Below are 27,718 nucleotides of genomic sequence, written 5' to 3'. Positions count from 1 at the left end.
ACTCCTTGCAGGTTTGCACCAATCCCCCAAATTTAGCACCAAAGTTGATGGTGACGCCCATAGCGCCTGTGTTTATCCAGACTAGAAGACAAAACATGCAGATTAGAAGAAAAGCATGTCAAAATCTTCACCACAGACAAGAAACATAGCAAAAAAAAAATGCACATATTCAAGAAAACCAAGAGGATGGTGGGACCTGGGAGTGATTTATGGGCAGGAGTTAACATTTCTTACCAGTGTTGTTATCACTCCACTGCAGGGTTGGTCAGTGTATGGGTGACCCAGCTTCAGCAGCTCCAACTGGCTGACCACCTTCCACACCAGGAGGTCCAGCAGTGTCCACAACACCTGGGCCCCATCACTGGTCGCCAGTGACATACTCAGGGTGGGAGCCATGACTGAGTTTCTGATGAGTAATGCCCAGCTCAAGAGCGATAGTATGGTCTCCAGGAATAAGCCAGGAACCAAACCTGATTTCCTATAGTCTACTGACAGCTTTCCACCCTCCCCAGCTCATATCCATTGTCAGCACATGCAAAGGCTCCACATCCCATTGCCAGTTGCTTAATCCATTCCTTTCCGCCCCACTGTCAAGACAATAATACTCCGCTGAGGGGACCCACCCACCAGGAAATCCCCCTTTAACACCCAGCAAAAGAGCAGCCAGATTTATTTCTACCACTGTTGTGGAAAACTAAATGAGGACTCATCTGCTCTAATCCCCTCTTAAGATTTCAAGATGAGGCCTGTGTTGCGTATTAGCATATCTAACAGCTCCTACTTGTGCACTGCAAGGCTGCTGCTCCATGGAGGTGAATCACGTACTAACACATACTTCAGGTACCTTACTATCTCAATCCGAAGACATAAATGACTGAGCCTTTGCAACAACCTCATAAAAATGCCTGAAATTGAGACTTGGGTTAAATGGGCTTGGAGGTCTTCCTGAAGAATGGATCTCATGACTCATCCACAGCCTTCGGCTAGAGAGTTTGGGGACCTCTCCTTACATATAACACACAGAATTTCCATTGGCCTCGTTTTTGACACGGCACTTGTGACTTCTTTGATGAATGTAGCAAATAGGCACTCCAGTTCGAGGACAATACTGAGATTTTTGCACTGGTTTCTGAGACTTTTTGCACTGGAATGACAGTGAGGCATTTCAAGACTTTCACAAATTTCTATAAACCTTGAAAAGGTCTCAAAAACCTGTAGGCAGATGTCAGCCATACAGCAGCTGAAGTTTTGGCATAAAGATGTCCATCTGGGATGGGGGTGACTGAACATTTTGATCATTGCTGCTCTTGAAGCTTTGCTGTTTCATGCTGAAAGTCTTGAGTTTGTTAGGGAGCACAAGTTTTCACGACTTTCGGTTGACAATATGAGGCTGGGAAGGAGGAGGGAGACCAAGGGCCACCATCAGCACTGACTGGTGTGGCACCTCTTTCTGAGTCACATAAGAATTCTGTCTCCTCACTGTTATACCGCCTGGTGTGCACTGCATGTTAACACATCCAGCCTTGTTGTGGGGAATTGTCCCGGGCAGACTTTTGAACTGAACCACTATTACACAGTTACCTGAAATTACTGGAAACCAGACCTTCTGACCAAGGTTGTGAATCAGGTCAGGATGATGTTAAACTGAAGACTGGGGGGTTTGATCTCAGCCTTTTCCCAAGACCAAGTTGGTCCTCTTAGGATAAACAAATTAAGATGATTGCTGTGGTTTTTTGGGCCATTGTTTCCACCTAACTCCTTCATTTTGATAGTCCTTGCCTATTTGGAAACGGCAAACGCTAATATATCCGCTAAGCTCCTGAATGACGTTGTCCACTAAAGAGACTTGTTGGGCCATGTAATATGCAAGCCCAAGAGTTTTTTCTCCTCCCAGCTAACTTGGGAGAAGCATCTATTTGGAGGGATGCATTTTCAGGCCCATAACCGTCAGAAACTTTGTTGTGCCAGCACAAATCCCAATTTCCCTTTTGCTGGCAAGTCTGGAACTGCACTGAAGACGTGAGCCATTTACATGATTAAAGGTTGCAGGACCAAGCTGATTAGAAAGATTTAGCAAATTCTCCAATCAGAGCACTAGCACAGATCCACTAGGTAAGGAGCTGGCTCTGCATACATAGTTGGCTTCTCCTCAGAGTAACTTCCACCGGTTTCCACTGAGAGCTGGAAGTTCTCAGCTTCTCTTGGGATTGATCTCTACACCTGCAGAGCAAATGCCTGTAAATATTGTTGTGGTTTTGGTGGCTTTTTCTTTATAATATCAAAACCTGCTGCTTTGATTAGAGATGGGAGGGGGGGGGAATCTGACAGTGTTTTCTGGCATTTAATCCCTAATTGGAATACTCCCTTTGGGTATTTAAAAAAAAAAAAATTAAACTGGCCCAGATATTTTTTTATGAATAACACTTTAATTAAATTTTTACATATTAAATGTACATCAGTCGAAATAGTTAGACAAATAGCACGAGTGTTAGTCATGTATAAGCAAAGGGATGAATCAGTCGAAGACTGCGTATGTTACAACAGCCTCTCCCTCTGCGGGCACATGTGAGATGCTGAAAGGCAAGGAAAATTAACATGAGAGATGGAAGCGAGTGAGAAGAGGGAGGGGAGGAAAAAAAATGCCAGGAGAAAGGCAAGGTACCCAGTGGGATTAATAAGGTAAGGACTCCCTCGCTTACGTAGGCTTAAGTCATGGAGTCAAGGGAGTTGAGCTCTATTCCCAGCTCTACCACTGTACAACTTCACAGCATCACTTTTTCTCTCCTCTTCGTGCTTCCTCCTCCTCCTTTGGTTTGCCAAGGTTAATTTGACAAGTTCTCCTCCATGTCCAGCTCAATCGCAGCCGGGGGGGACTGGGGTTAGACTTTAGGAAGAGCGGTCTAACGGTGAGGGTAGTGAAGCATGAGGACAGATTGCCTGGGGAAGGGGTGGGAGCTCCGACCTGGGAGGTTTTTGAGAACAGGTTAGACAAACATCTGTCAGGGATAGTTTAGGCAGAGTGGATCCTGCCTTTGGGCAGAAAGGTGCAAGGTCCAAGTCTGATATCTATGATTTTAAGGTTTCCTGGAGCAGGGCCTGAGCCTGCCAGGGCATCTAGATATCAGTTTCATGCAAAATAATAAGTGAGGTGTCTCATTAGAAAAAGTAAGCTTTTCGTAGGAAAAAATTATCCTATACCGAGATGTACCCCTAATGATGCTGACTTAACTTTGCTGCCATTTACACTGAATTATAAAAAGATTGTTTTGATTTACACCAGGCCCAGAGAAGAATCAGGCCCCATGTTGTTCCGCTGGTGGCCAAAACATACTTTTTACTTCACCCGATTTATTCAGCAACTAATTTTCAAAGACATTTCCTAAGGGTTCTTGCTTGTTCTTTTTTTTTTTTTTTTTTCTTTAAATTTTTTCTGCACTTCACATCTCATCTACCCCCACTCATTACACAGGGCAACAGCAGTGCTGCTTACATTTAACAGCAAGAGAGGAATCTTCAGCAGCTCCCATCCCAAGAGGCTGCAGGATGCATGGCTTTGATTTTTGTTGCTGTAAGATAGTCAGGGATGAAAGCGATGTGCACTGTCAGTATAACCCTTAAGGTACTGGCTTCCTCCAGCAGTTTGGCAAATGCCTTCCACTCCCACTAAAGTCACTGAAGATGTTGTAGGCAGAACAGGTCATCACCCTTCCTTACCCTCCCCAAGTTAATATGTTGGATAAGGAGCCATGAGTTGTTCCCACCAACTCCGGGGTGCACACACCCATAGCTGTGGGGTGTGGATGCTCTTTAACAACCTGTAGCAGAGCTACAGGATCATTTAGGATGCAAAATCAGGAATAACATCGCGTCCACTTGTCAAATACAAGGGCAGGGCTGACACAAGGGCAAGCAGGCATTTGGTGAATTAAAAGCAGCAAGAATGAGAAGTATAAGCTGGAATTGCAAGTTTTCTTGCAATCAGAGTGGAGAGGCTCTGGAAAAGCTTCACAGTGTGAAAGAAAAGAGGCAAAAATACCATAATGAAGCAAAGCCTGAGGAAGAGAATGCTTCATCAAAGCAAATGTTATCATTTGGCTTAAAACGGGTTAACACAGGCAAACCCAGAGACAGAGATTGAAGCTGGATCTAAACCCCCAGCACCTGCCTCTTCTTCCCACTTGCTCACAGCCCCCATATGTCTTCAGAGAGACTCCAATCCCACCTGGTGGTTATTCATATTCTGGTTGTGTGTCTCTTTACTTGCCTGGGAGGGCAAAATCCATGTGCAGTTCACACTGCAAGAGATCGTCTCCATCAGAGAGAGCATCCCTGCACACTTCCAGCAGCTCTTGTCATGAGGGCTGATGAGTGTGTGACACGGGGCTGGATGAGAAAGCTGCATCTCTCTAATTAGGTAGGTGGGTGTTTTTCAAGCTTAAGAAACCTGGAGAAAATAAGGTAAGCATAAGGAATTGGCTTGTCTTATGAATACAAATGATGGCAGGTTGATGAAGTTGTCTGGAGGTGTTTACTGTCCTTTATTCTACAGCAATTTTTTTGTTTTGGTGGGTTTTTTGAGGTCAAGTAGCTGTCTCATGCTGCAAAATCTGTGCTAATTCTGATTATGGGAGGGATCATGTAGCAGAGTCTTGACAACATCTCTACACAATTTTGAAACTGTTTGGGGGTCACTGATTAAAAAATGAGTGTGGCTCAGTGAGGAACAGAAATCACCTTGTCTGAGAGCTTCCTGGTGGGCATCAGAAAACTCAAACCATTCTTCTAACCCAGGCTGGATGTTCCATCTGAAAACAGTTCAGTCCTTGAGCTGATTCCTTGTCCCTGTATGTGGCATTTGCCCACATCACAGGATGATGTGATAATACTGGAACAGGTTGGCCAGAGAGGTGGTGGATGCCCCATCCCTGAAGACATCCCAGGCCAGGCTGGACGGGGCTCTGAGCAACCTGAGCTGGTGAAGATGTCCCTGTCATGGCAGGGGGGGCACTGGATGAGCTTTGAAGGTCCCTTCAACCCCAACCATTCAATGATTCTATGAGAACTGCATGTCACTCACTTCACCAGTGTGGGCACAGGCACATGGGTGGACAGTTGTCCATGACACAAAGCCCATTCACATTGGTGGGGGCAAAGTAGATGCTGTTTGTGTGCGAGAGAGCTTCACTGTTTTAAATCACAAGTAGATACAAGTTATGGCTATTTTATTGTTGATTTTATTATTATTTAATGTCTGTCTAACATTTGACAGTGAAGCTGATGGAACACTTCCATTTATGTCATTTCTGTGGTCTTACATTCACCAACAACCCAAGTTCTCTGTCTTATTCTGAGTGTCACAGATTATCAGGTGGTCTCCTAGCCAAGTATTCACCTTGCATGTTTTTTTAACTTCCCAAATCAAACTGATGTCATTTTCAGACCATCAGGATGACAGACTAGCTCCTCATGGTAGCTAAAATGAACCATTGTTAGGACATAGGTGCAGTAGATAGTCAGGTCAACTTTGAAAGCATTGTGATGCAGAGTCTTTTCTGCAATTTTTCAGTACTAGGACGTATTTTCCCATGTCTGGGGCCAACAACAGGCTGACCACCAGTTGACAGACTTATAATAGCCATACAGCCAATGCAAAATGCTGTATGGAGGGATATATTCATTTTTTTCACTTTTTGCTGTTGTGATTATTCTGATTGTGTCTTTCTAGGACTAAAAGTTTTAAGGAATGCCTCTTAGAACAAGGCTGTTGGTCACTAGAGTCCCTGCAAAGGCTTGGACATAAAAGATCTATGCATGACAAAGTTTGATGTCTGCAGAAGGCCAGCAGATGTTTTTATGGAGGTTATAGCTATTTCCTACAGAAAATGGTGCTGTAGCTCAGTTCTTGAGGCTACTTAGAAGATGTGCCCCTTGCTGTAGTACCCTCACATGCACTCCCTCTGTGATGGACAAGTACAGAACGGAATACAACTTTAAACAAATGTTCACTATATTTAGCTCCTTTTTCCACTTGCAAATTATACAAGAACTCCAGCTACAATCAGAATATCTGTCATCCAAAGCTTATCTGCTGACTTCTAATTGCTTGTAAACCATCCAGTCTGTGTCAGGGCCTTTGCAGCTTTCTTATTCCTCCCTGTCTAAATAAATCTGCAATCCCCATTGCTTTAGCAGCTAGCTGCGTCCTCAAGTGCTTGGGATCAGAAAGCAGGAAAATAGTGATTGCTCTCAATTTTCACAGGTGGGCACTTGGGGTAGAGGCAAAGCAGATGAGCTGTTGGAATGTCATGTTGTTTAGGACTGAGCCCCTTCTCCACCAGGAACCATCAACCCAGCCTCCAAACCACGCTTCCTCTCACAAGATATTTATAAAATGTGGCTTTTGTGCTTTGGGAGATGCATAAAACTTTTCTGCCTCCCCAACTGGGTGAAACTGAATCCAATGGGAAAGAAATAAAGTAAGTTCGCCAAAGCCTGCTGCATGGGGCTGAGCTATTCCCTGCAGTTCCCCCAGCACCCAAAAAATCTCCTCCCTTCTCCAAATTGAGCCTGTAAAGCAAAAAATTCTGCAAGCTGAAAAATTGCTTAATTGCCTCAAATTGATTCCCTGCCTTTATTAAGATATTCACCCAGCTCTATTATGGTTAATTATTTGTATTACAGTAGACTCTGAGGCCCCAAGCAGAGATCAGGGCCCCATTGTGCTGAATACTGTACAAGCACATAACAACCAAATCACTCCTTGCCCCAGAAACCTTACAATTACATGGAAAGCTGCAGTGAAAACATACCACAGCTCATGTGAACACCTTTTAGGAGATATTAACGTGGATTTCCAAAGCCAAAAGGGTCCCTCATGAGAACCTGGGCTGTTTCCATTGTGTATGTTCCCTGCAGACCCATTCTTGCTGAGCTCCGGTGGGAAAAAATCGAAGGAGAATATTGACAATACAACCAACAGAGGCCCGAGGCTTCAGGAGGGCAAGGGAAAAAAGATAGAGAAGAGGAAAGACAGGTGGGGAAAACGAAACAGTTCTGTGCTGGTTTCCCCTTTCATTTGTACTCGGAAGCTCAGCTGGGGGAGGTTCATGAGGGAGCTTGTTTTCTTGGGGATTTCCAGCCTCATTTTGCAGTGCAAAGTGCTCCTCTGTATGGGTAAACATTAAGATGAGCACTTGGTTTTCAGCTTGCTTTGGGGACACCTTGCACCTGCTGCCTTCCTCTGCTTCCCAGCCTGGGTGAGGAAGAGGAGCAAGAATGCAAAAGGGGAACCCTTTGCTTCTCCTTCCCCCTCCTCCCATCCCATCCACAAATAAATCTCTGTGGCTGTATCTCTCCTGTCCTCGGTAGATCCTGCTTATCAAGGGGTCAGCACTGGGGGAGCTTTGCGATCTGTGCAAGCGAGTAGGGAGAGTTTTGAGACCTCAAAGCTTTGCTGGAGGCTGGGAGTGTGCCACAATTGGGGTGAATGGCCAGCTGCTGATTCAGCCAAAGGTCTTGCTGGTACCCTGGGTGCTGCTGAGCTCTGGGTGCCCCTCTTGGGATCACAGAATCACAGAATAGTTTGGGTTGGAAGTGTCCAGCCTGCCCTGGGATGTCTCCAGGGATGGCGCATCCACCACCTCTCTGGCCAACCTGGGCCAGGGTCTCATTAACCCTCACTGTAAAAAATTTCTTCTTCATGTTTGGCCTGAATCTCCCTCCTTTAATTTAAAACCATCACTCCTTGCCCTATCACAACAGGCCCTGCTAAAAAGTCCGTTCCCATCTTTCTTACAGGCCCCTTTTAAGTACAGAAAGGCCGCAATAAGGTCTCTCCAGAGCTTCTCTTCTCTAGCTGAGCACCCCAACTCTCTCATGCTTCAGGAGGCATCTCACAGAGCGATGATGCATCTCTGCTTTGCCCACCTATTTCTTGTGCTTTTCCTGCATTTCAACCCAGGGTTGAGCAGATGTGAAAAGCAGCAAAGTGTAGCCCAAAACCAGGGAAAAATCCAGTTATTTCCAAACACTAAACTCAAGGGGAGCGGGAACCTCCAGAGATAACACGGTGTCTGTGTGTGTGTGTGTCTCTGTGTGTGTAAAACGGCCTCGCAGAATCCCCCAGCTTTAGCAGGGGCTTTTGAAAAAGATCTGGGTGGTGATTCAAAATCCAGGTTATGACCTGTGACCTTTGGATGAGAAATTGTTGCCATTTAGGATGTGTTAGGAGGTCCATCCTTTTCATCAAATGCGTGTTTCTTCTTGCTGCGGGAGGCAATCACACCGGTATATCATTAACTCGCAGAAAAGGAGGCTGTAAAAGAAGTTGATGGGGGACCTTAGCCCACACCCTGCTGGGGTCTGCTCAGAGCACAATATCCCAGCGACCATGAGATTAAGCTAAAGAGAAAAGTGAAAATGCTTTTCACGATTCACACGCCCTTTAGATTGTTTTATTAAACCATTTGAATAGGGATTTCCCTTTCGGCCGACAACGGGGCCCGGCCAATGCATAGTTCTAGGTTGCTATGACTTAGTTGATGCTGGCTAATCACAAGTGAGGGCAAATTTCATATAAAATATCTCGGGCCATTGTCAACCTAATGCAGCGTGACAGTGCCAGCACAAAGGAGGATTCATTCACCCCAGCAGGTAATAAGGACGATTTGCCATACCAACCAGGCAGTCTCGAGGGGGGCTGTCAAATATGATCAGAGCAGCGAAATGGAGCCTCACATTCCATTCTCAGGTGGGCAAAGGCGATCCTTTTGTTCGACCATGTTGCTTCTGATAACAGAATACAATTATATGTATATTTTTTTTCCTTCCCTGTATAATTTTAAACAACGGAACCGTTCTTCATAGCACTCTTTGGGGTTTGCCTTTTGGGGTTGTTTCCTTTTTTTTGGGGGGGGGGGGGGGGCGGCTAGAAGGGACCCCCATGATCCTTTAACCTGGAGCACACCCTGAAGAACTTCACCCCAGCTCCTTTTCCACCTTCCCCTTTCATTAAGGACCCCGTCCTGCCACAATGAGCACGCTGTATCTCTGCTAATAACCCCCAATTGGTGCACAGCCTCCTTTTGTCTAGAGCCTCCCAGGGATGTCGGGCGTTGGGGAGACGAGGGGTCGGGGTAATTTGGGGTGGTTCGAAGGGCTGAGAGGACTGTGCTGTTTCAGGACTTGAGATGGCAATGGAATATTCCGAAGAAGGCATTTCTGGGATGGCAGGAGGTGGGGTCAGACACCGAGTGTTTCACACATGACCAAACCAACAGAAAGACAGATAAAATGTGCTGGCATTAAGCAGGGTAGGTAAGGAGACATACATGGTGGTGATTAGATCGACAGAGAGATAGGGCGATGGAGAGAGAGATAGAGGGGTGTTTGCTTTGCAGGTATTAGGCTTGGTTACTGATACCAGACCATCCTGCTGATTTGCCTATCTTGGGGGTCTGGTTACCTGTGGTCACCTGGGGTTATTTTGACAGTAGCTAATTAGGGATTGCATTCCAGCCATCGGCTCACACAGAATGGGAGGGCAGCAGGGAGCACCAGCCCTGATCCCAGAGCCATGTACGAGGCTCCCAGGATGCTCCAGCATCTGACAATCTGACTCTACTTGTTTTGGGTAGAATCTGAAAGGTTTGGAAGCGAGAGGACAGTGCCGGAGATTGCAGCTCTGTTGTGCTGGGTGCAAGGATAAACAAAAGCAAACAGCAAGAAAAAAGAAAAAAGTGCATAAAGGAAAAGGGAAAAGGGAAAATGACATGGTATAAGGGAAAAGAAGGAGAAGGAAAAGGAAGAGAAGGAGAAGGAGAAGGAATAAAAAGAAAGAGAAAAAGAAAGAGAAAATGAAAAAGGAAAAGAAAAAAGAAAAGAAAAAAGAAAAAAGAAAAAAGAAAAAAGAAAAAAGAAAAAAGAAAAAAGAAAAAAGAAAAAAGAAAAAAGAAAAAAGAAAAAAGAAAAAAGAAAAAAGAGAAAGAAGAAGAAAAGGAGAAAGAAGAAGAGAAAGAAGAAGAGAAAGAGAAAGAAAAAGAGAAAGAAAAAGAGAAAGAAAAAGAGAAAGAAAAAGAGAAAGAAAAAGAGAAAGAAAAAGAGAAAGAAAAAGAAAAAGAAAAAGAAAAAGAAAAAGAAAAAGAAAAAGAAAAAGAAAAAGAAAAAGAAAAAGAAAAAGAAAAAGAAAAAGAAAAAGAAAAAGAAAAAGAAAAAGAAAAAGAAAAAGAAAAAGAAAAAGAAAGGAAAAGAAAGAAAAAGAAAAAGAAAAAGAAAAAGAAAAAAGAAAAAGAAAGAAAAAGAAAGAAAAAGAAAGAAAAAGAAAAAGAAGTGCTCTTTAGGTGTTTAAGGGGAACTTGGCCTTCAGGATTTTACAAACTGTGTTAATCCAACCTCCTTCAATCCAGCATTCCCCCTTATCTGTATCACCTTCATGTTCCCTGGCAGGAATTGCCCATTTAATAATTTCCCTCCAATGATCTGAATCACAGCTAATCTGATCAAATGTCTTTTTAGGGCCTTTCATCTTCCCAGGGATGTGTTGACACTAGCACGCTGGTTCAGAGGAAACAAGAGCTCAACCAGAACTTCGTTCAAAACACAGATGGGACCCAAACCTAACCTTTCCTTTAAGATATGCAAAAGCGTGGTTAGCTTCTTGTTATTATGCTTCGCATTTGCATAAGTCTTTGCATTTGGGGGCCTGATTTTTCAAACAAACCCCGGAGATGGATTTTTATGAGAAACAGTGCAGAATCAGCTGGGCATGGACCCGTGGGGCAGCTCCTGGCTGACATCACTTGCTCCATTGTGAGTGCTCCGAAGCTGCATTTCTCCTATCACTGCATCTGCTCTTAGAGCCACCCCATGTCAGGGTTAGGCTTGAAAGGCTCAATTACCTGCAGCCCCCAGGGACTGGTGTTTCTTAAAGCAGGCTTCCCCAGATTTGGTGAAAAAACCACTTGGGAAATTCTGCTAAAGACTGGGGGACCTGAGACAAGGCTACACACCAGATAACAGCAGTGGGTATTTGGGTTTCACTAGTGTGTGGTTCCAAATCATTCAGGTCAGTCTGTAAATCTACAGTGAAATTGTAGTCTTAGAAACACATCTTTGAGGAATGGAGTTAGTGATCCTTCTGCACTCAAGGGATCCCATGTGATTATTTCAGGTCTGTTCTATTCCAAAGGATCCCATGCAATTGCATCCCTGTGCTGGGCACTGGGGAGGCCCAACCTCAAATAATGGGGGCATTTTTGGGCCCCTCAAGCCAAGAAAGCCCTTGAGGTGCTGGAGCAAGTTGAGAGAAGGGAATGGAGCTGGTGAGGGACTGGAGCACAAGTGTGATGGGAGCAGCTGAGGGACCTGGGGGGTTCAGCTGGAGAACAGGAGATGAGGGGAGACAGGGACACAAAGAAACGGCCTCAAGTTGCACCAGGAGAGGTTGAGGTTGGATCTGAGGAACAATTTCTTCCCCAAAGGGCTGTGGGGCATTGGAACAGGCTGCCCAGGGCAGTGCTGGAGTCATCATCCCTGGAGGGGTTGAACAGACGGAGATGAGGTTCTCAGGGACATGGGGTAGTGCCAGCGGTGGGGTAACAGTTGGACTCGATGATCTTGAGGGTCTTTTCCAACCAAAATGATTCTGTGATTCTGTACAAGATTGTGTGAGTTTATATAGCTCTGAACACATCTTCTCTGTGCAATGAAGAGCTGCTCTGGAAAGTCCTGGAGCTATTTCTGAGACTTGCAATGGCTATAAGCCCAGACGAGAAAGTAGCCATGTCCACACAGGTCAGGACAGAGGCAGCTCAGGGTACTGATGTTTTTGTGGAAGACCCTATGGAAAAGAGTGATACAAGCATCACTTCTAGGGTAATAAGGCATCATGCAATACTGGGTGCAGAGAAAGGTCCTCCCTTTTGTCCCTCTCCTCCGTGACATTGTACTCTGAAATGGTGATCAAAGCTCAGGCTACAGAGTGTAAGCTGAGCTTTCTGTCTCTGTCCTGTACAGACAGTATGCTAGATGTGGTCTGTGGTGTCAGTCAATAGTGATTACCATCTGAATGAATCAATGAGTGTTTGATTTACGTGTCATGATATGTGAACTTTGCCAATTTTTGCAAACAGGAGAAACTGAGGCAGTTTTGGAATCACTTATGTCCAGAGAGCACAGCATTTGTAGCCCTGTGAGGTGCCACCAGGCTCTAATCTTCCTAAAGCCTCCAGAATCTTCTCAGACTAACAACAAGGACTTCCTGATCGATGCTTCTGTGATCAAATAGAAATCAGCATCAGGCCACTTGGCTGCTTGGTGTTTAGACTTGGGAGTGACACCAAGTAAAGAAATGAAAGCTTTAAGGAAGTTCAGGAGCTCTTCCTGCAGTTTTGACTTTGGAGAACATTCTCCAACACCTAGTAAGATGTGCCCTATGAATGATTTGCTCTCCCACTAAGAAGCTTGACTTCTCCCCTCCTTTGTCCTTGTGTTCAGAGCATCCAAGGCCACAACTTTCTCCTCTCCACTTTCCCTAATGGGTAGCAGATGCACCTACAAAAGAAAAAAGCAATTGTGGTACAAAGATCCCATTTTGGGGTAAAGGGGTCATTGAGGAACCTTCGGTGTCAGGCCAGGAGATGTTCCTGGAGGAGACCAACACATTGATGTTGGTGAGGATGGGTCAGGGGAAACATGAGCGCTTTCTGCCTTTCTGGAGAGCTGCTAGAGGAAGCTTGAGGCTGGGCCAGACAGCTTATGTAAAACCCTTCCAGTTGATTTATCTGAGATAGGTTCCTCTATTTCTACAATCGAAAGGAATGTGGTGAAACTGAAGCTCGCCTGCCTCCAAGGCCACGAGAGCCAACATTTTGTTTCCAACATTCCCAGTGTTTTCCCCACAAGCAATGTCAGGCTCACAGCAGCCGTGACACCTCTGTGATCCTCCTCCTCCTCCTCCCCTAGAATGGGAACAGTAGTTGTTCCCCTCCAGCGCTTGGGCACTGTCTCTGCAGTGTGGATGGATCTGTCAGCTGGCGTTTGCCAAAGGGTTCCCTGTTCTCTGTTTTCACCTGGTGCCATGCCAATGTTTAATACGCAAACGATTTGTTTCCTTGTGATCTGGCAAAAAAAAAAAAAGCGCATTTTAACGTTTTCTTTCCCACCTTCCCTCCTCCTTTCCCTGGGGAGAAATATGTCTTGTGTTCTGAGATGTGACTCTTCACTTCTTAGAATCATAGAATAGTTTGGATTGGAAGGGACCTTCAAAGCTCCCCCAGTGCCAGCCCTGCCGTGAGCAGGGACATCTTCATCAGCTCAGGTTGCTCAGAGCCCCGTCCAGCCTGGCCTGGGATGTCTCCAGGGATGGTTCATCCACCACCTCTCTGGCCAACCTGGGCCAGGCTCTCACCACCCTCAGTGTCAAAAATGTCTTCCTTCTAGTCTGAGTCTCCCCTCTTTTAGTTTAAAATCATCACCCCTTTCATATCACAACCCCACTAAAAAGTCTGTCCCACCTTTCTTACAAGCTCCCTTTAGTGCCAACCGCATCGTAAGGTGGAGGACATCATTCCCATGTCCTGATTCATTGGTTCTTGGCTCTGAGGGATCTAATGGCTTTGTCAAGTTTAGCACAGAGACCAGCAGGACTGAGAGGACTGGAGGATCTTCTTCTCCTGGTGTCTGGCACATACAAGGCTTCATTGCTGCACATGGTCCCTGCCTACCTTGCACACAGATTTCAGGGCCAACAGGAAATGTTGTTCATGCCGTAGTGATCTCTGAGTGTATTTTTGCAGCTCCTGTGAGCTCTGATTCACCAGTCCCATTGGATTTCACTTCTGTTATTCAGGAGGTAGCTGAGCCAGCAAGGCTGTCAGTGTGAGCCTAAAACAACCCACTTCCCCTGGGGGGTCATCATCTACTTAGCATCTGATGAGGCTTTGGCTCAAGGTAGCTCTGAGAGGTACCCTTCAGAGATGAGGCCTTCCTCCAACCTCGGCTTCAGTGTAGTTGGAAACAAGGAGCAGGCATTGACCTGCACCATCAGTACTTCAACTCACGCATGCACGGTGAGGAGCGTTTGGTATTAATTTTTTCTGGCATCCTTCTTTTCCATCCAAAATCATGCAACATGGTATTTCATTCAAGCCCTTCTGGCTTAGCTTTCACCATGGAGGTGTTTATGGGTGACCCTCCCCACAAGGGAACGGCACAGCTCCCCTCCCATATCTCACCAAGATGGCTCTCTTGATGGATACAAGGAGGAAACCACAGATTGCTCATTGCAGCTGGCTGGTCCTCTTTATACTACAGTCAAAAAACAAAATTCACCTCACCCTGAGTCACAGACTGGGCTTCCAAAACTCTCAAAGCTCGATTCACAAATTCCTCACCATCTTCATCCACTAGACAACTCCTTCCTCCCCTACAATCCCTGCAAGAAGGACCCCAACCACAACAAGCTGTCAGGACAGGCCTTCAGTGTAAAGGACAGGGCTGTGCTGGCTCCAAATATCAGAAACACTAGTCTGGCCCCAGTTTTATTTCCAGTTTCTTGGTTCTCAGGGTTTATTTGGGTTTGGTTTGCTTTGGTTTGTTGGGGTTTTTTTGTTTTTTAAACCCAGAGTCAATGTGTCAACTGTTGTGCAAATCCTAGCGTGAGAGCTATGAGTTTGTGTCCCCTTGTGCCAAGGAGGGAACTGAAGCCCTTCCTCAAACTCCCTGGGTACATGCCCTGCCAGACAAATGTTGGAAAGGCTTTACACCTTCTGCCCCTCAGAGATGGGTGTCTGAAATAGCTGATGCAACAAGTAGCTTTCTCGTGTCTTTTAGTTTTGAAAAAGGAAGTTGAGAGGAGAAAAATGTGTGTCCTCCCTGCAGTTCTATAAGATATGAGATTTTCTCTGTTTTACCCAGCTTGCTAAGTGACTCTCCCAAGAGCAGTCAAGACGTCTGTCATGTCAGAAGTTCGTATGTTGCAGCCACACCATTGCAGTGTCTTTCCTAGTGTGGAACGGGGAGAAGGATCCTCTATTCAGGAGTAGATATGCTAATGATGGCTGGGAGGAGTGCTTAAGATGTGGGAACTTTTTCCTTCACTATATGTCTTCCAGAACAATCTGAGACAATTCTGTTCTTTTCTGTGTCGTTTACATATTATCCAGACCAAAAAAAAAAAAAAAAAAAGGCATTAAGTCATTGTTCTACTCCAAGGGCTATGTTTCAAAAGGGATGGTGCCAGGGTCAGGGGCAGTAAAGAGCTGTTGGAATTGAAGATTTGTCTCCACACAGCAGAGCCAGTAGCTGCCCTGGAGACATCCAGGTTCCATTTGCAAAGGAGTTTCCACAGACTCAGGAGGACCATCTAGAACGGTTGTGTGTTGAGTGGAAAACACTTAGAGCAGGATCCATCTCTACTGCTTGGCTATCTGTTCTCCAGCTGCTGAGGTCTGCTTCCCTCCTCGCAAGATGTACCATCGAGAACCACCTCAAGCAAGACATCTTGCTCCCTTCCTCTCTTTGCCTTCCTTCCTTCCCTCCTTCCTTCCTTCCTTCCTTCCTTCCTTCCTTCCTTCCTTCCTTCCTTCCTTCCTTCCTTCCTTCCTTCCTTCCTTCCTTCCTTCCTTCCTTCCTTCCTTCCTTCCTTCCTTCCTTCCTTCCTTCCTTCCTTCCTTCCTTCCTTCCTTCCTTCCTTCCTTCCTTCCTTCCTTCCTTCCTTCCTTCCTTCCTTCCTTCCTTCCTTCCTTCCTTCCTTCCTTCCTTCCTTCCTTCCTTCCTTCCCCTCCTGGTGAAGGGTTTGGAGGGGAAGCTGTTTCAGGAGCAGCTAAGGTCACTGGGCTTGTTCAGCTTGGAGGAGACTGAGGCAGACCTGATGGTGGTTGCAGCTTCCTCACAAGGGGAGGAGGAAGGGTAGGAACTCAACTCTCCTCTTTAGTGACCAACGAAAGAACCTGAGGGAATGGCAGATGATGTGCCAGGGGAGGGTCAGGATGGACATGAGGAAAAGGTTCTTCACCCAGAGGGTGCTGGACACTGGAACAGGCTCCCCAGGGAGGTGTCACGGCCCCAACCTGACAGTGTTCAAGAAGAGACTGGACAACGTCCTCAGACACATGGTGTGAACTGTGGAGTTGTCCCGTGGAGGGACAGGAGTTGGACTCCATGATCCTTGTGGGTCCCTTCCAACTCAGGTCATTCTATGATTCTGTCCTTTCTTCCTTTCTTTGTTTTCTTTTCTTCTTCCTTTCTTTCTCTGCACAGATCTCACTTCTCTCTTTTAAAGAGCAGTCAGTGGAAACAGTGGTGCCCCCTTTCTAAAATACCATCCAGCTCTTCAAGCTGTGGTCCAGGACACAGGACTTGCAACCTGCATTGCCCCATCCCCAGAACCTGCTGTTACCACCAGGACACTGTGCAGGGAAAGATTTAGGGTGTCAAACATGTGGACAACAGGGCTCAGCACTATGGTACAAAGGTGGTAAAAAGAGACTGTAGCTTTTAAAGACCAAAATAAACCATCATGTTCATCCTTTTACACCACCGTGGTCCATCCCATTTCTGGGATATCTACCTGACCTGGGGTTAATCATTTAGTCATTCAGATAAAGATTCAGGGAAAATAAGTCATTGTCTGGGCAGAAGAACACATGAAAGCGGCTTTCATATATTAGACAGTTGAGATATTTCTGTGATTATTCATTTGTCTTCCTCATCCGATAACTTGATGACCTGCTATTTAGCTCCAACACCTTCTTCCCACAATCCTGAAGACATGCAGGCTCCTGAGGAGAGAGAGAGGATTGTTCTCAGGTGTATGGATAAGCAAGTAGAGGCAAGAACTGACTAAAGGATTTGCCCAAAGTCACATATAAAAGCCCTGAGAAAGCAGGACATCAAATCTTAGGTCACCCCATCCTCAGGCCTCTGAATTCTCATATTGATGCAGCCCAGCCATGTGTTTTTGCATCCCAACATGTTTCTTCTGCTGAGGGAGGGTGATCAGAAGTGTTCTGCATGGGACATTCAGGCTCTCAGCTTCCCAGACTGGGCTCCTTAGGAATTGATCTCTGGAAACGACCAGTGACTTGGAGAGCTCTGCATGAGGGGGCAGCTACAAAGCATCCCTAAAGGCCTTACATATGTCTCAGCACCTTTTTCACTGGCAGACATCCCCCAAAAAGGGTCCAGAACAGGCTACCTTGGAACACCAGCAGTTCAAGTCTCTAAGCCCTGCAGGGAAAGTCAGGAGCAAGCAGGAATTAAACAAGCTGAAGCCAGAGCTTTGGTGACCTTGTGCTGCACTGCAAAAGAAAGAAAGGGAAAAAAAAAGTGGTTAAAATGCTCTTAAGTCAACATCCCCATGAAGTATTAGTCCTTATTAACCTTCTGTTGCCAGATGACTTTCCAGAAGCTCTCTTCAAGTCCTAACGAGCTGCTTGTCTCCTGCTACCCGAACCACCCAGAGAGGAATGAGGCGACCTGACAAATATACTGCACTTTCCTGTTATCTTTGCTAAAGTCTCTTGCATTTTTATATGGCACCTTAATAACCCCTCATTTCCATTACAAGTGCATGCTTTCCTTCTGCTTATCTGTATCTCTATACACTCCTTCTCCATTCCTGCAGCCACACCGCCTCCGGCTACAACCTGGGGAGCTCTTCAGAGCTCAGCAGGGTCAGGTCTGCTCTAGTAATTGGAGGACAGTCCTATAACTTAGGGGGTGGCAGGACATGATTCACGCCACGGCACTCTTTCATCTGCGTCAATATTGAACTCGGTGCCTTAAGTTAGGGGTAGGAGATGTAAACCCAGTGTGCCCTAATTTCGTGGAGTCATTAAGAAGAGATCAGGCTGCAACTTTCTCAAGAGAGACAAACTCCTAACCTCAGTGCCCCGGGGCCAGATTTCAGCTTCTTCTCTCTGCCTGCCTACATTCCCCAGGTAGTTACAATCAGATACGATGCTATTTGCTTCCTGTTGTGTGCTGTTAAGTGGTGGCTGCACTCCACCCCAGGGGTGGCTGCATTTCAAAAGCAGGGGAGTGATTACGGCATGTACAGGCTGTAAAAAGACATTGAGCTCTTTCTGGGAAGAGGAGAGCTGAGTAGAACCGGTGCTTCTTAGAGAAAATCCTATCAGTACCCTTCTGGAGCGGTAGGCTTTCAGTAAGGACTAGCACCAGTGGAGAGTTTAGGTAACAGATCTGGGATTTAGGCAGAATTGGGTATCTACAACCAAAGCAGTGCTTCCGTAACCCCTTGTTCAGCTGCAACCAAGTCACAGAATCATTTTGGTTGGAAGAGACCCTCAAGATCATCCAGTCCAACCGTTAACGCAACTCTGGCACTAACCCATGTCCCTGAGAACCTCATTTCCGCATCTGTTCAACCCCTCCAGGAATGGTGACTCCACCACTGCCCTGTGCAGCCTGTTCCCAAGATCCAACCTCAACCTCCCCTGGTGCAACTTAAAGCCATTTCCTCTCATCCTATCACTTATTACCTGGGAGAAGATATCAACACCCCCCCTGGCTCCAAGCTCCTTTCAGGCAGTTCAGAGATCAGGAGGTCTCCCCTCAGCTCCTGTTCTCCAGCTGAACCCCTCAGGTCCCTCAGCTGCTCCCATCACACTTGTGCTCCAGACCATGGCAAATGCAGAAATTCTGCAGACTCTCTGGCTACATTGCCTAAAGCTCCCTGGATTTTGGTGAGCTCTGCACTTGTATGCACAGAGAATCACCTCTGTTCTGAGCTAATTGCTCCTGCTGAAGTCCAGGTGGGATCCACCGCCTTTGGGCTCCTGAGCCAAGACCATTCTTCTCATCCTCATGCAAATTTTTCTACACAAACACCATGGCTGCAGTAGCTTTCTTGTCTGTCTCAGTGTGGCAAACCACAAGGGCTCTCCATGGCATTTGAAACATCAATTCAGCACCTATGGCACGTTCCCAGGTAGTTGAAGGCCTGGACCAGGTCTCTCCTTCTGAGTAGAGGAAGGGGTGATTCACAGGAGATGAGAGAAATGTCCTTTAGCCTCTACAGCTGTCAGACAGAAGGGGAAAGAAGAAGAAGGAGAAGGAGAAGACGAAGAAGAAGAAGAAGAAGAAGAAGAAGAAGAAGAGGAAGAAGAAAAGAAGAAGAAGAAGAAGAGGAGGAAGAAAAGAAGAAGAAGAAGAAGAAGAAGAAGAAGAAGAAGGAGGAGGAGGAGAAGAAGAAGAAGAAGGAGAAGAAGAAGAAGAAGGAGAAGAAGAAGAAGAGGAAGAAGATGAAGAAGAAGAAGAAGAAGAAGAAGAAGAAGAAGAAGAAGAAGAAGAAGAAGAAGAAGAAGAAGAAGAAGAAGAATTATCCTCTTCCTTTCCTGTCCATGGCACAGCAGCATATCAAAAGGTTTCAAGATTAACTGGGCCACAATGGAAGGAGGTGGAAGGTGTGTTAGCTATTTTCTGGTCAGGCACTATATCCTCAGCATTCATCCCACCAGTTTATCTGACTGGCTTCTGCAAGAAGCCTTTGCCTTTTACAGACCACAGGGCTGGTAATTAGTGCCCTCGGAGACACCACACCAAGCCTCCTACCCCCAAGATTTGGTTTCTGGATTCCATCTGGGCTTAGGCAAGTGCAAGATGCTAAGTCCCCAGTCCTGTTAGAACTGGACTCATCTGTTCACGCTGAAAAGCTGAGCTTTCACACAGCTCAGGAACTGTATGGTCATCAGTTGCAGGAACCTGGGATCCTCCAGGCTGGACAGATGCTGAACAAGGGTTTTTCAAAATCACATTGTGGAGCTGAGGGTTCCTGCACTTTCCTTTTTTTGGTTCTAGACCTCAGTGACTTACTAGCCTCATGATGAGCATCAACATCATATTCCAGGACATTGCTCATACCTTCGGCTTGTAAGTTCATGCACATTATTTGATTTGCATATTGTTGTATTTGGTAGTCTTCCCAAAGCGAAGTAGTGCTGCACAAGTTCTTGCTTAAGCCTTCAATCTAGCCTGGACTGCTCTGCAAGCATGCAGTTTTGATTTCTCCCCCAGAACATTCTGGCTTTTTGGCTTGGCATATTAAACTCTCCTAGTGTTAGTAAAGCCTGGAAGCATCTTGAAGGTAAAGATTAAGCCAAAATGCTGAGGGAAAGCTCAGATCAGCAATATATGTTGCAGAGAAGGTTTGAGTGGTTTTGAGGAGGCACCTCGTCAGCTGATGCAAAGCTCAGGAGAAACTGGAGAAGATGCATCAACTGAAAACCTGACCTGCCTTTATGGATCTGAAAGGTGTCAGAGACAACCTGCTTTCGTGGCTAACTGGTGTATAGGCATGAGACGAGTTAATGAGGGGAATGGTGTAGGCTAAGGGAGACCAGTTATCAGAATCCATGTGTCTTCTTAGAACTACCTCAAGGATTTGAGAATAGCCTTGTTCACGATAAAAATGCCATTGTTCTGAAGCTAAAAAACATAGCAGTCGTGTTTTCTGAGATGTGGTGTTGAACTCCAGGGTCTTTTCAAGTGAGTGAAGAAACATAATGAGACCAAAACTGGGGGGTTGGAGAATAAAAACTGATATTCTGGTATATTGCCCATTCGCAAAGCAGTTTTAAATGTTTGGTTTTCATTTCAGCACAGTGTAGAAAAAAACACTAACATCCAGGAAAAACAAGTTAATGCTGAGCTGCCCTTCCCCACCCAGGTCCAACTAGGATTAAGGGCTGTGAGGAAAGGTCTCCACACAGACCACGGCTCCTCAGACCCCAACCATGAAATCTTTTGGCTGATTCCACCCCCCCATCCTGAAGCAATGGGCAGAAAAGGAAAGTTCATTCCCAGTCACCTTAATTAGGCAAGTGAGCAAAGTTTTGGGTAGGTTCAAGATGCCATATACTGAATGCCAAGTGAGCTAGACAGCCTAGAAAAAAGAAGGTGGCCTGATGATGGAGGGGGGGGACAATATTTATTTCACATAGTGAAGACTGGGGAATATCTGTCCATCCTCGCATTTTCCTACCTTCGAGCCATCAGCACCTCTCCCAGTCAAGGAAGAGGAGGTGCTTTAACTGGTGCTGGTCCCACCACTAAGGGTGGAGGCTGTCAGTAAGTGTAGACCTGCATTTTCCATATTATGGGAACACAGCCCAAATTCTGCACATTTGACACGACGACTGTAGCACAGGCTATGGCTACGAGGTGCACTGCCTCCAAAGTACCGTATAGTATATACCATATGGCCTCTGAAGCTCAGGTTTGCACTGTTTTGCCATGATCCCATCCTAAGACCTTAAGATGACTTTAGTCAACACTTCTTGGCTGACCTTGAATCAAGCCTGGTCCTGTCTACACAAGAAGCTTATTTCTTAGTATAAGTAAATGTCTTTGGAGTAGGTCCAAGCCGGACCACAGGGAAGAGGAGAGTTTCCTGTCCTTCTGCCATGCACTGGAGAGAAGGTATTCTGATCGTAGCCATGGGTGGTGCCTTCACTGGCCACTATTCATTGATTTCTCTCTTCCACAGCTACCAGGGAATCAGCCTTTGTCCACGCCATTGCCTCTGCCGGAGTGGCTTTCGCAGTGACCAGATCCTGCGCCGAGGGCTCGGCCACCATCTGCGGCTGCGACACCCGCCACAAGGGCTCTCCTGGGGAAGGCTGGAAATGGGGGGGCTGCAGCGAGGACGTGGAGTTTGGGAGCATGGTGTCTCGGGAGTTTGCGGACGCCCGAGAGAACAGACCAGATGCCCGATCGGCCATGAACAGGCACAATAACGAAGCTGGAAGGACCGTAAGGACATTTAGTTTCTCCTTTCTCGATCTCTCTTTAATCTTTTATTACAATGAACAGTGGGATGGAATAACCAAACCTAAATCTAGGCTGGTTTACATCATGAAACACTCATACTTACCCTATGATAGTTCTTGTCAGGGAGGTGATTGATGTACTTGACCTATCAAAACTATAAATAAATTTGCCCACCCAAATGTAAACGTCTACCTTGGAGTCAGTGTTCCAGTTGTCTTTATAGAGAATGGATCAATTCAGACAGGTCTAGGATGCTATTTGATCCCAGCTTGAGGGAGTCATTTGAAATATCTCAGTTAAAGATGCCCTAGCTCTGCCTGTCCACCTCGGCTGGCTGTAGGAAGAAAGTGAGATGTACAGCCAGAGATGTCCATACTGTAGATATCTGAAGTTAGGAGAGATGGACCAGAGGATTCAGCTGCTTAAGCAAAGGCATTTTAATGTAAACTGAGATATCCTGAAGTATCCAGCCTGCCCATGAGCTGCTACTGGGAAAGTCTGGGTCTCCTGCAGGTCCTCCACTATCTATTAACTGATGCCTTGGACACTACTAGAGCTCACAAATGGCATTAGATGCGTGTGTTTGGGCAACTGAATCCTAGTTTTAGTGCAACTGTCCATTCCCCTGGGACCACCACCCTGCTCTGTAGGTTTGAGGGCAGGGAAGAGCAGGGCAGCATTTCCCACCACCCCTCTTCTCAACACTGTTCCATTCCCCGGGTAGTATTTAAAGAAAAGGAGAGGGAATGTGACTCTGGTGCCTCCTGATTAAACCTGGACCATGACCCAAAGACAGCTAATGTGTTTTCACTTCAGTCACAGAGTATAATAAATAAGGGAACTGTAAGCACAAAATCTTGCCCTCATCACAATGACTGCCTCACACACAGTGATCTTTGGCCATAAGGAGGAACAATCCCAGTAAGAAAAAATTCTCTTTTTCATCTCAAGAATAGCCCATAAATGCTAGAAAAACAGGAAACAATTTGTAAAAGCTCTTGCAAATGGAGACCATGCCACAGCTCCTCTAAGATAACAGAATTTTTTCTCATGTGGTAAACTTGAGCTAGTTTATCCCTGAGTGGAAGAAAGATACCTCACTGTAATCAGAAGAGATTTATATGGTCTTGTTGCCTCAGGAGACAACCTTACACATGTCTATGAGGACATACGACTGTGCAGTGAGCTATAGCAAAGCCAACACAACTGTACTGTGTGGGGAAACAGCTGTCCTCAGGCAGGCTAGAAGTTCAGTGTGAGCTCCTCAGGTGGACACAATTAAATCCTGATGGAGTTACTGCACCTCACACCACAGCAGAGCTGGTAGGGAATACAGCCATTCAAAATGAAATACCAGCAGAAGCAAAAATTGTCTGCAATGAAGATACCTACAAGAAGTTACATGGTTTCCTCCAGCTCTGGCCCAAATTATTCCATGTACCCCAAGGTATCACGCATTGCTGGTAGCAGCTGCTGGGATAGATGAGATAAAGAGGGCTGTGGTGAAGCTGGGTAGAGTGGAAAGAAGATATTTGCCCTTAAATGAGAATTCTTGGAAAAACTGAGCTTTGAACAAACATCCCTGAGACCACAGGCTTGGAGGTCTTTTTACCATAAGCCTTATTCCTTGACACTGAGTTATTTTTGTGCATTTTACAGGTGTCAAAGATCAGAGAGCAAATGTCACACTATTATCTGAAATCCTATTGTTTTATAAAGCACTAGTGTTTTCCATTCTCACCATGCCAGCACGCATGGTACAGATCTCCAGGCCTCGATACTGAAGTGTTTCCAGCTAAACCTGACCCATAGGCAATATTTCTTATTAGTTCCCATATGAACTCAACCCCTACGACTAGGCCAGAAGCTTTGATTAAGTTCAGCATGAATATATGAACCAAACGTTTTGTGGTTCTCTCTCATCGCTAATTACCACCGCCTTTGCGGTGGGTGATACTCCGTAAATAACACAGGAAAGCACCTGGTGAGCACCAAGGTGCTGATTCATGGCAAATCTTTTGGACTCAGGCTGGCACTAGTCTGTTCACGTACCCAGAAATTTGCTGATCAGTCTGAAAACACAGATTATCAAACAAGTTGCATAAGGCTATCTCCCACCTCAGAGTACTGGAGGGCAACACCTCGAGAAACCTTTAGACCAATTTTGTAAGAGGCAAAAGCAAAACTTCTGGGATCAATAATTACCTTTGCATTTATTCCAGGACAGGGTTCTATGTGTGAGCCTTTCAAAATCAAAGTTGGGCTGCTATTTTGTTTTCTTTGAAATGGTTTTAGAAAAATTATAAACCTGTTTTAAAAATAAAAACGCATTACTTTTCAGGTTTCTGAACATAGCCACAGCAAGGCTAGAACTTTGTTTGCTTAAGTAAACATGAAACGTATGTAAAAGAAGGAATTCCATGCTAGACAGGATATTTCATATTGCTTCAATTTCCAATAGAATAGCTGTATATTGCATTTACAAAGACATTGTTTCAGTAGATTTGTGTGTTCTTCACTTCTCTGCCTAGATGTGTCTGAGTTGTGGTTTTGGGTGACAGTACTGTAACATTCACACGTGAACATTGATAAGATAGAAGTTAGCATGCACAGAAATCTCTTCAGCCCTTGGTGAAAGCACTTGGTAGATGCTTAAAGTTGGGGTAGGAATCAGAGATAGTCACTGAAAACAATAAAGTTGCAGAGGTTTTATCTTCTTCAGACCCAGCATCTCTGCAGGGCATTGACTAGAGGATAAGGTGATTTTTGTTCGTAAGTGTGTAAAATTATCTGCGAAAACACCGCAATTCTTTAGGAAAACCTGGCTAAATAGCAGAATGCAATATGTGTTTTGAATACAGTCTAATGTCTTCCTTCTTCTTTGCCTTCCCCCTCCTCTTTTTCAGTCTATTATTGAACTCATGCATCTCAAGTGCAAATGTCATGGCCTCTCGGGCAGCTGTGAAGTGAAGACCTGCTGGTGGTCTCAGCCAGACTTCAGGGTCATCGGTGACTACCTCAAGGACAAGTACGACAGCGCTTCTGAAATGGTGGTGGAGAAACACCGAGAATCCCGCGGCTGGGTGGAGACCCTCAGGCCCAAATACAACTTCTTCAAGGCTCCAACCGAGAAGGACCTGGTTTACTACGAGAACTCACCGAACTTTTGTGAGCCCAACCCCGAGACGGGTTCCTTTGGGACCCGTGACAGGATCTGTAATGTCACTTCTCATGGGATTGACGGCTGCGACCTTTTGTGCTGCGGCCGCGGGCACAACACGAGGACTGAGAAACGGAAAGAGAAGTGCCACTGTATCTTCCACTGGTGCTGTTATGTCCGCTGCCAGGAGTGCATACGAGTCTACGATGTCCACACGTGCAAATAAAACAGGCAAAAAACCCTTTGCTGGGCTCTGGGTGGAGAAACAGATTCGAGCCTACTTCCTCTGAGGCAGACACGAGAGAAGTCTACTTTTTTTGATATTAAAAGAATAAAAACTTTTTTAAAAAAAAAGGCTAAAACTGGTCGGATAGAATAGGTCTAATGACTTCTGGGCTATCCTGAGGTACATCAGGCAGTGACACAAGTTGCGCCCCGATGATGTCTCCCATAGGAGACAGTGATTTTTCAACCAGCCGAGAACACAGAGCTGGCAAGAAGAGCATCAGCAAAAGCATGGATTTGCTCTGCTCTCGCCCACCCGAAGTGACTCGTGTGATTAAGTGTCCTTTGAAAGACTTGCATCTTCCCGAGTATCTCCTTTTCCCTCGGCCTGGCAGAGGCTGTGTTGGACAGCAGCACTAAGCTTTCTGAGATCTATCTACCTACCCGAATGGCCAGGCTCTGTGTGTAACATGAGCGACAACAAAAGCAGCAAAAGAAAAATAAAAGCAGATAAATTAATGATTTTTAAAAAAAAAAAATGCAAATACTCCTTTGCTTTTGCCCTGGAACCAGAGAAGTCTACAAATACATAATAGAGCTGTAGAGCGGGCAGGCTTTTTGCGTGAACTTTTTAGCACAGTAGTTTCTGCCAGTTTTGACGCAGGATGCAGTGACACCTGTGGAGAGGGAGGAAAGAAGAAGGAGAGAAAGACAGAGAACTGCTGACGGTTTCCTGCAAATGTCCTGTTGGCACACAGGTGACGTGCAAGGTATGGACAAGTTCAGTGCCTGATCTGAGAAGAGGACTTGGTGTGTGTGTCAAGAAGACAGTCCCACGGATGGAGATGTTGCTCCAGCTGTGGCCTGGCGCATGGTTCAAATGAGTCTTCCTTGGGAACATGCGGTGAAAAGCGAGTGTCCTGGGGCTGGACATTTGCTGCTGGGAGTGGGACGTGCAGCTCCTCAGCATCCCAGCGTGCTCCCATAGGGGAGGAAACCACCTTGTTAGAAAACGCCGTCACCAACAGCGGAAAGTGCACTTAGTCCATCCACTCTCTGCACCTCGTTCAGGCTTCCCCCTGGGCACTTAGCAAAAGCCTCAGATCACGAGTCTGTTGGGAACATGACTCTGAAGGACTGCTTGTCACTCATTAACGTACGTGATGGTGAACCAAGGCATCACCACCCACACACACACAAGCTGGAACAGTATGAGACTCATGCTGAATTTTGTTCCACACCTAATTTCTACAGCCATTCGCGCCTCTGAAAGTGACACATATTAAAATGCACAAAGCCCAGACACTGAACCAGCTCAGAGTTTTGGGCAAGCTTGGACATAGAGACAAATACCGGCTTTGCAGTTCTGCCCCATCTCTACTGTTCACCTCCGACTCCCTGTCTTTGTGTGCTGCCCTGCTTCTGATTTCAGGTCAGGATTCCCAGTCTGCAGCAACAGCTCCCACCTACCCCGTGGACACCAGGGCTTCTTCAGCCATCTGGGTGTCAGGTGTGAATCTCAGCCCATCACCTTGGTATTTATCACACTGTAACTCTGCTTGATTTACTCCTGGTCAGTTTTGGCATAAATGAGTGGTGAATCATGCACTTGTCCTGTGTCCTCTTTGCCTTACCCATACCTGTGCGTTCCTATCTTGGGAAAAGGACAATGGATTGGCATTTTTTCTCCCTCTTCAGTACAGGAAGGGAAATCAAGCATGATCTAACTCCCAGTGACCCGTAAGAGTATTTTCATGGCAATGCAATCATGGTTATGGGCTCGTTCACACCTAGACGTCTATGTAGAGAAACCGGAGTGCTCTTTTATCCTTGCTTATTCTCGGGAACCAAAAGAGGGAGTATGCAAAAGAGGCAAGGAACAAACAGAGCTTAATCCCATCAGAGGGAAAACAGGAGGAAATGATGCCTCCAAGGGTTGACTCTGAGTCATGGCGTCTCCTGGGACCACTCCAAGGCTGGTGCAGTTTGTGCATCACCCATTTGTCTCAGGGCTGTGCCCAAGGGCACAAGCAAACTTTGCTTATTGATGGAGGCACTTCTATTACTCTCTGAAAAAAATATATATATATCATTAAACCAAACTGCAATGAAATGAGAGCAGAAACACAGAAGAGAGGAAGAGATCAAGAGAGACAATGAAAAAGGAGGAGAAAACCAATCAATCATATCTGTACACGTCAATGTTGCACCCAACAGATGGCCACACACCGACTGGTAGAAAGCAATAGATCACTAAAAACTGAAAGATGGACCAATTAATGGAGGTGTGACTGATTTTTTATAATACAGTCTGGGAGAAAAGGAAAATCTGGTTATTATGGCAAATAGAGAAGGAAGCCACTGCAGGGGGATATTGCTACAATAACCAATATTCAAACAAAAGCTTTCAAGAAAGCTGAAGAAAACCATATATGTGTTGGAGACATTGATGAATTGGAATAGATGGGACAAGGAATATGTCTGATTTACTTAATCTGATGCAGTGCTAGCAGCCACAGCAAGACATGTTAGACATGTCCCACC

At 45.8% G+C, this 27,718-nt stretch overlaps 1 protein-coding gene across 1 annotated transcript in view; it reads left to right on the top strand.

The window, feature by feature from the left end:
• The window catches only part of WNT3A (Wnt family member 3A), a gene marked incomplete at both ends in the record, with an annotated part of 90,272 nt that extends 65,097 nt beyond the window's left edge, over positions 1–25,175 (top strand). The window contains 2 exons of the mRNA XM_082044902.1: positions 21,506–21,771; positions 24,696–25,175. Of these exons, the coding sequence (XP_081901028.1) occupies positions 21,506–21,771; positions 24,696–25,175 (746 nt within the window). The remainder of the gene's footprint in view (positions 1–21,505; positions 21,772–24,695) is intronic.
• Between the last annotated feature and the right edge of the window lie 2,543 nt (positions 25,176–27,718).

The sequence above is a fragment of the Streptopelia decaocto genome (genome assembly GCF_964273445.1).
Source record: "Streptopelia decaocto genome assembly, chromosome: 2".
Classification (NCBI taxonomy): domain Eukaryota; kingdom Metazoa; phylum Chordata; class Aves; order Columbiformes; family Columbidae; genus Streptopelia; species Streptopelia decaocto.
Note: the sequence above shows the minus strand (reverse complement) of the source record. Positions and strands in the feature narration are given on the sequence as shown.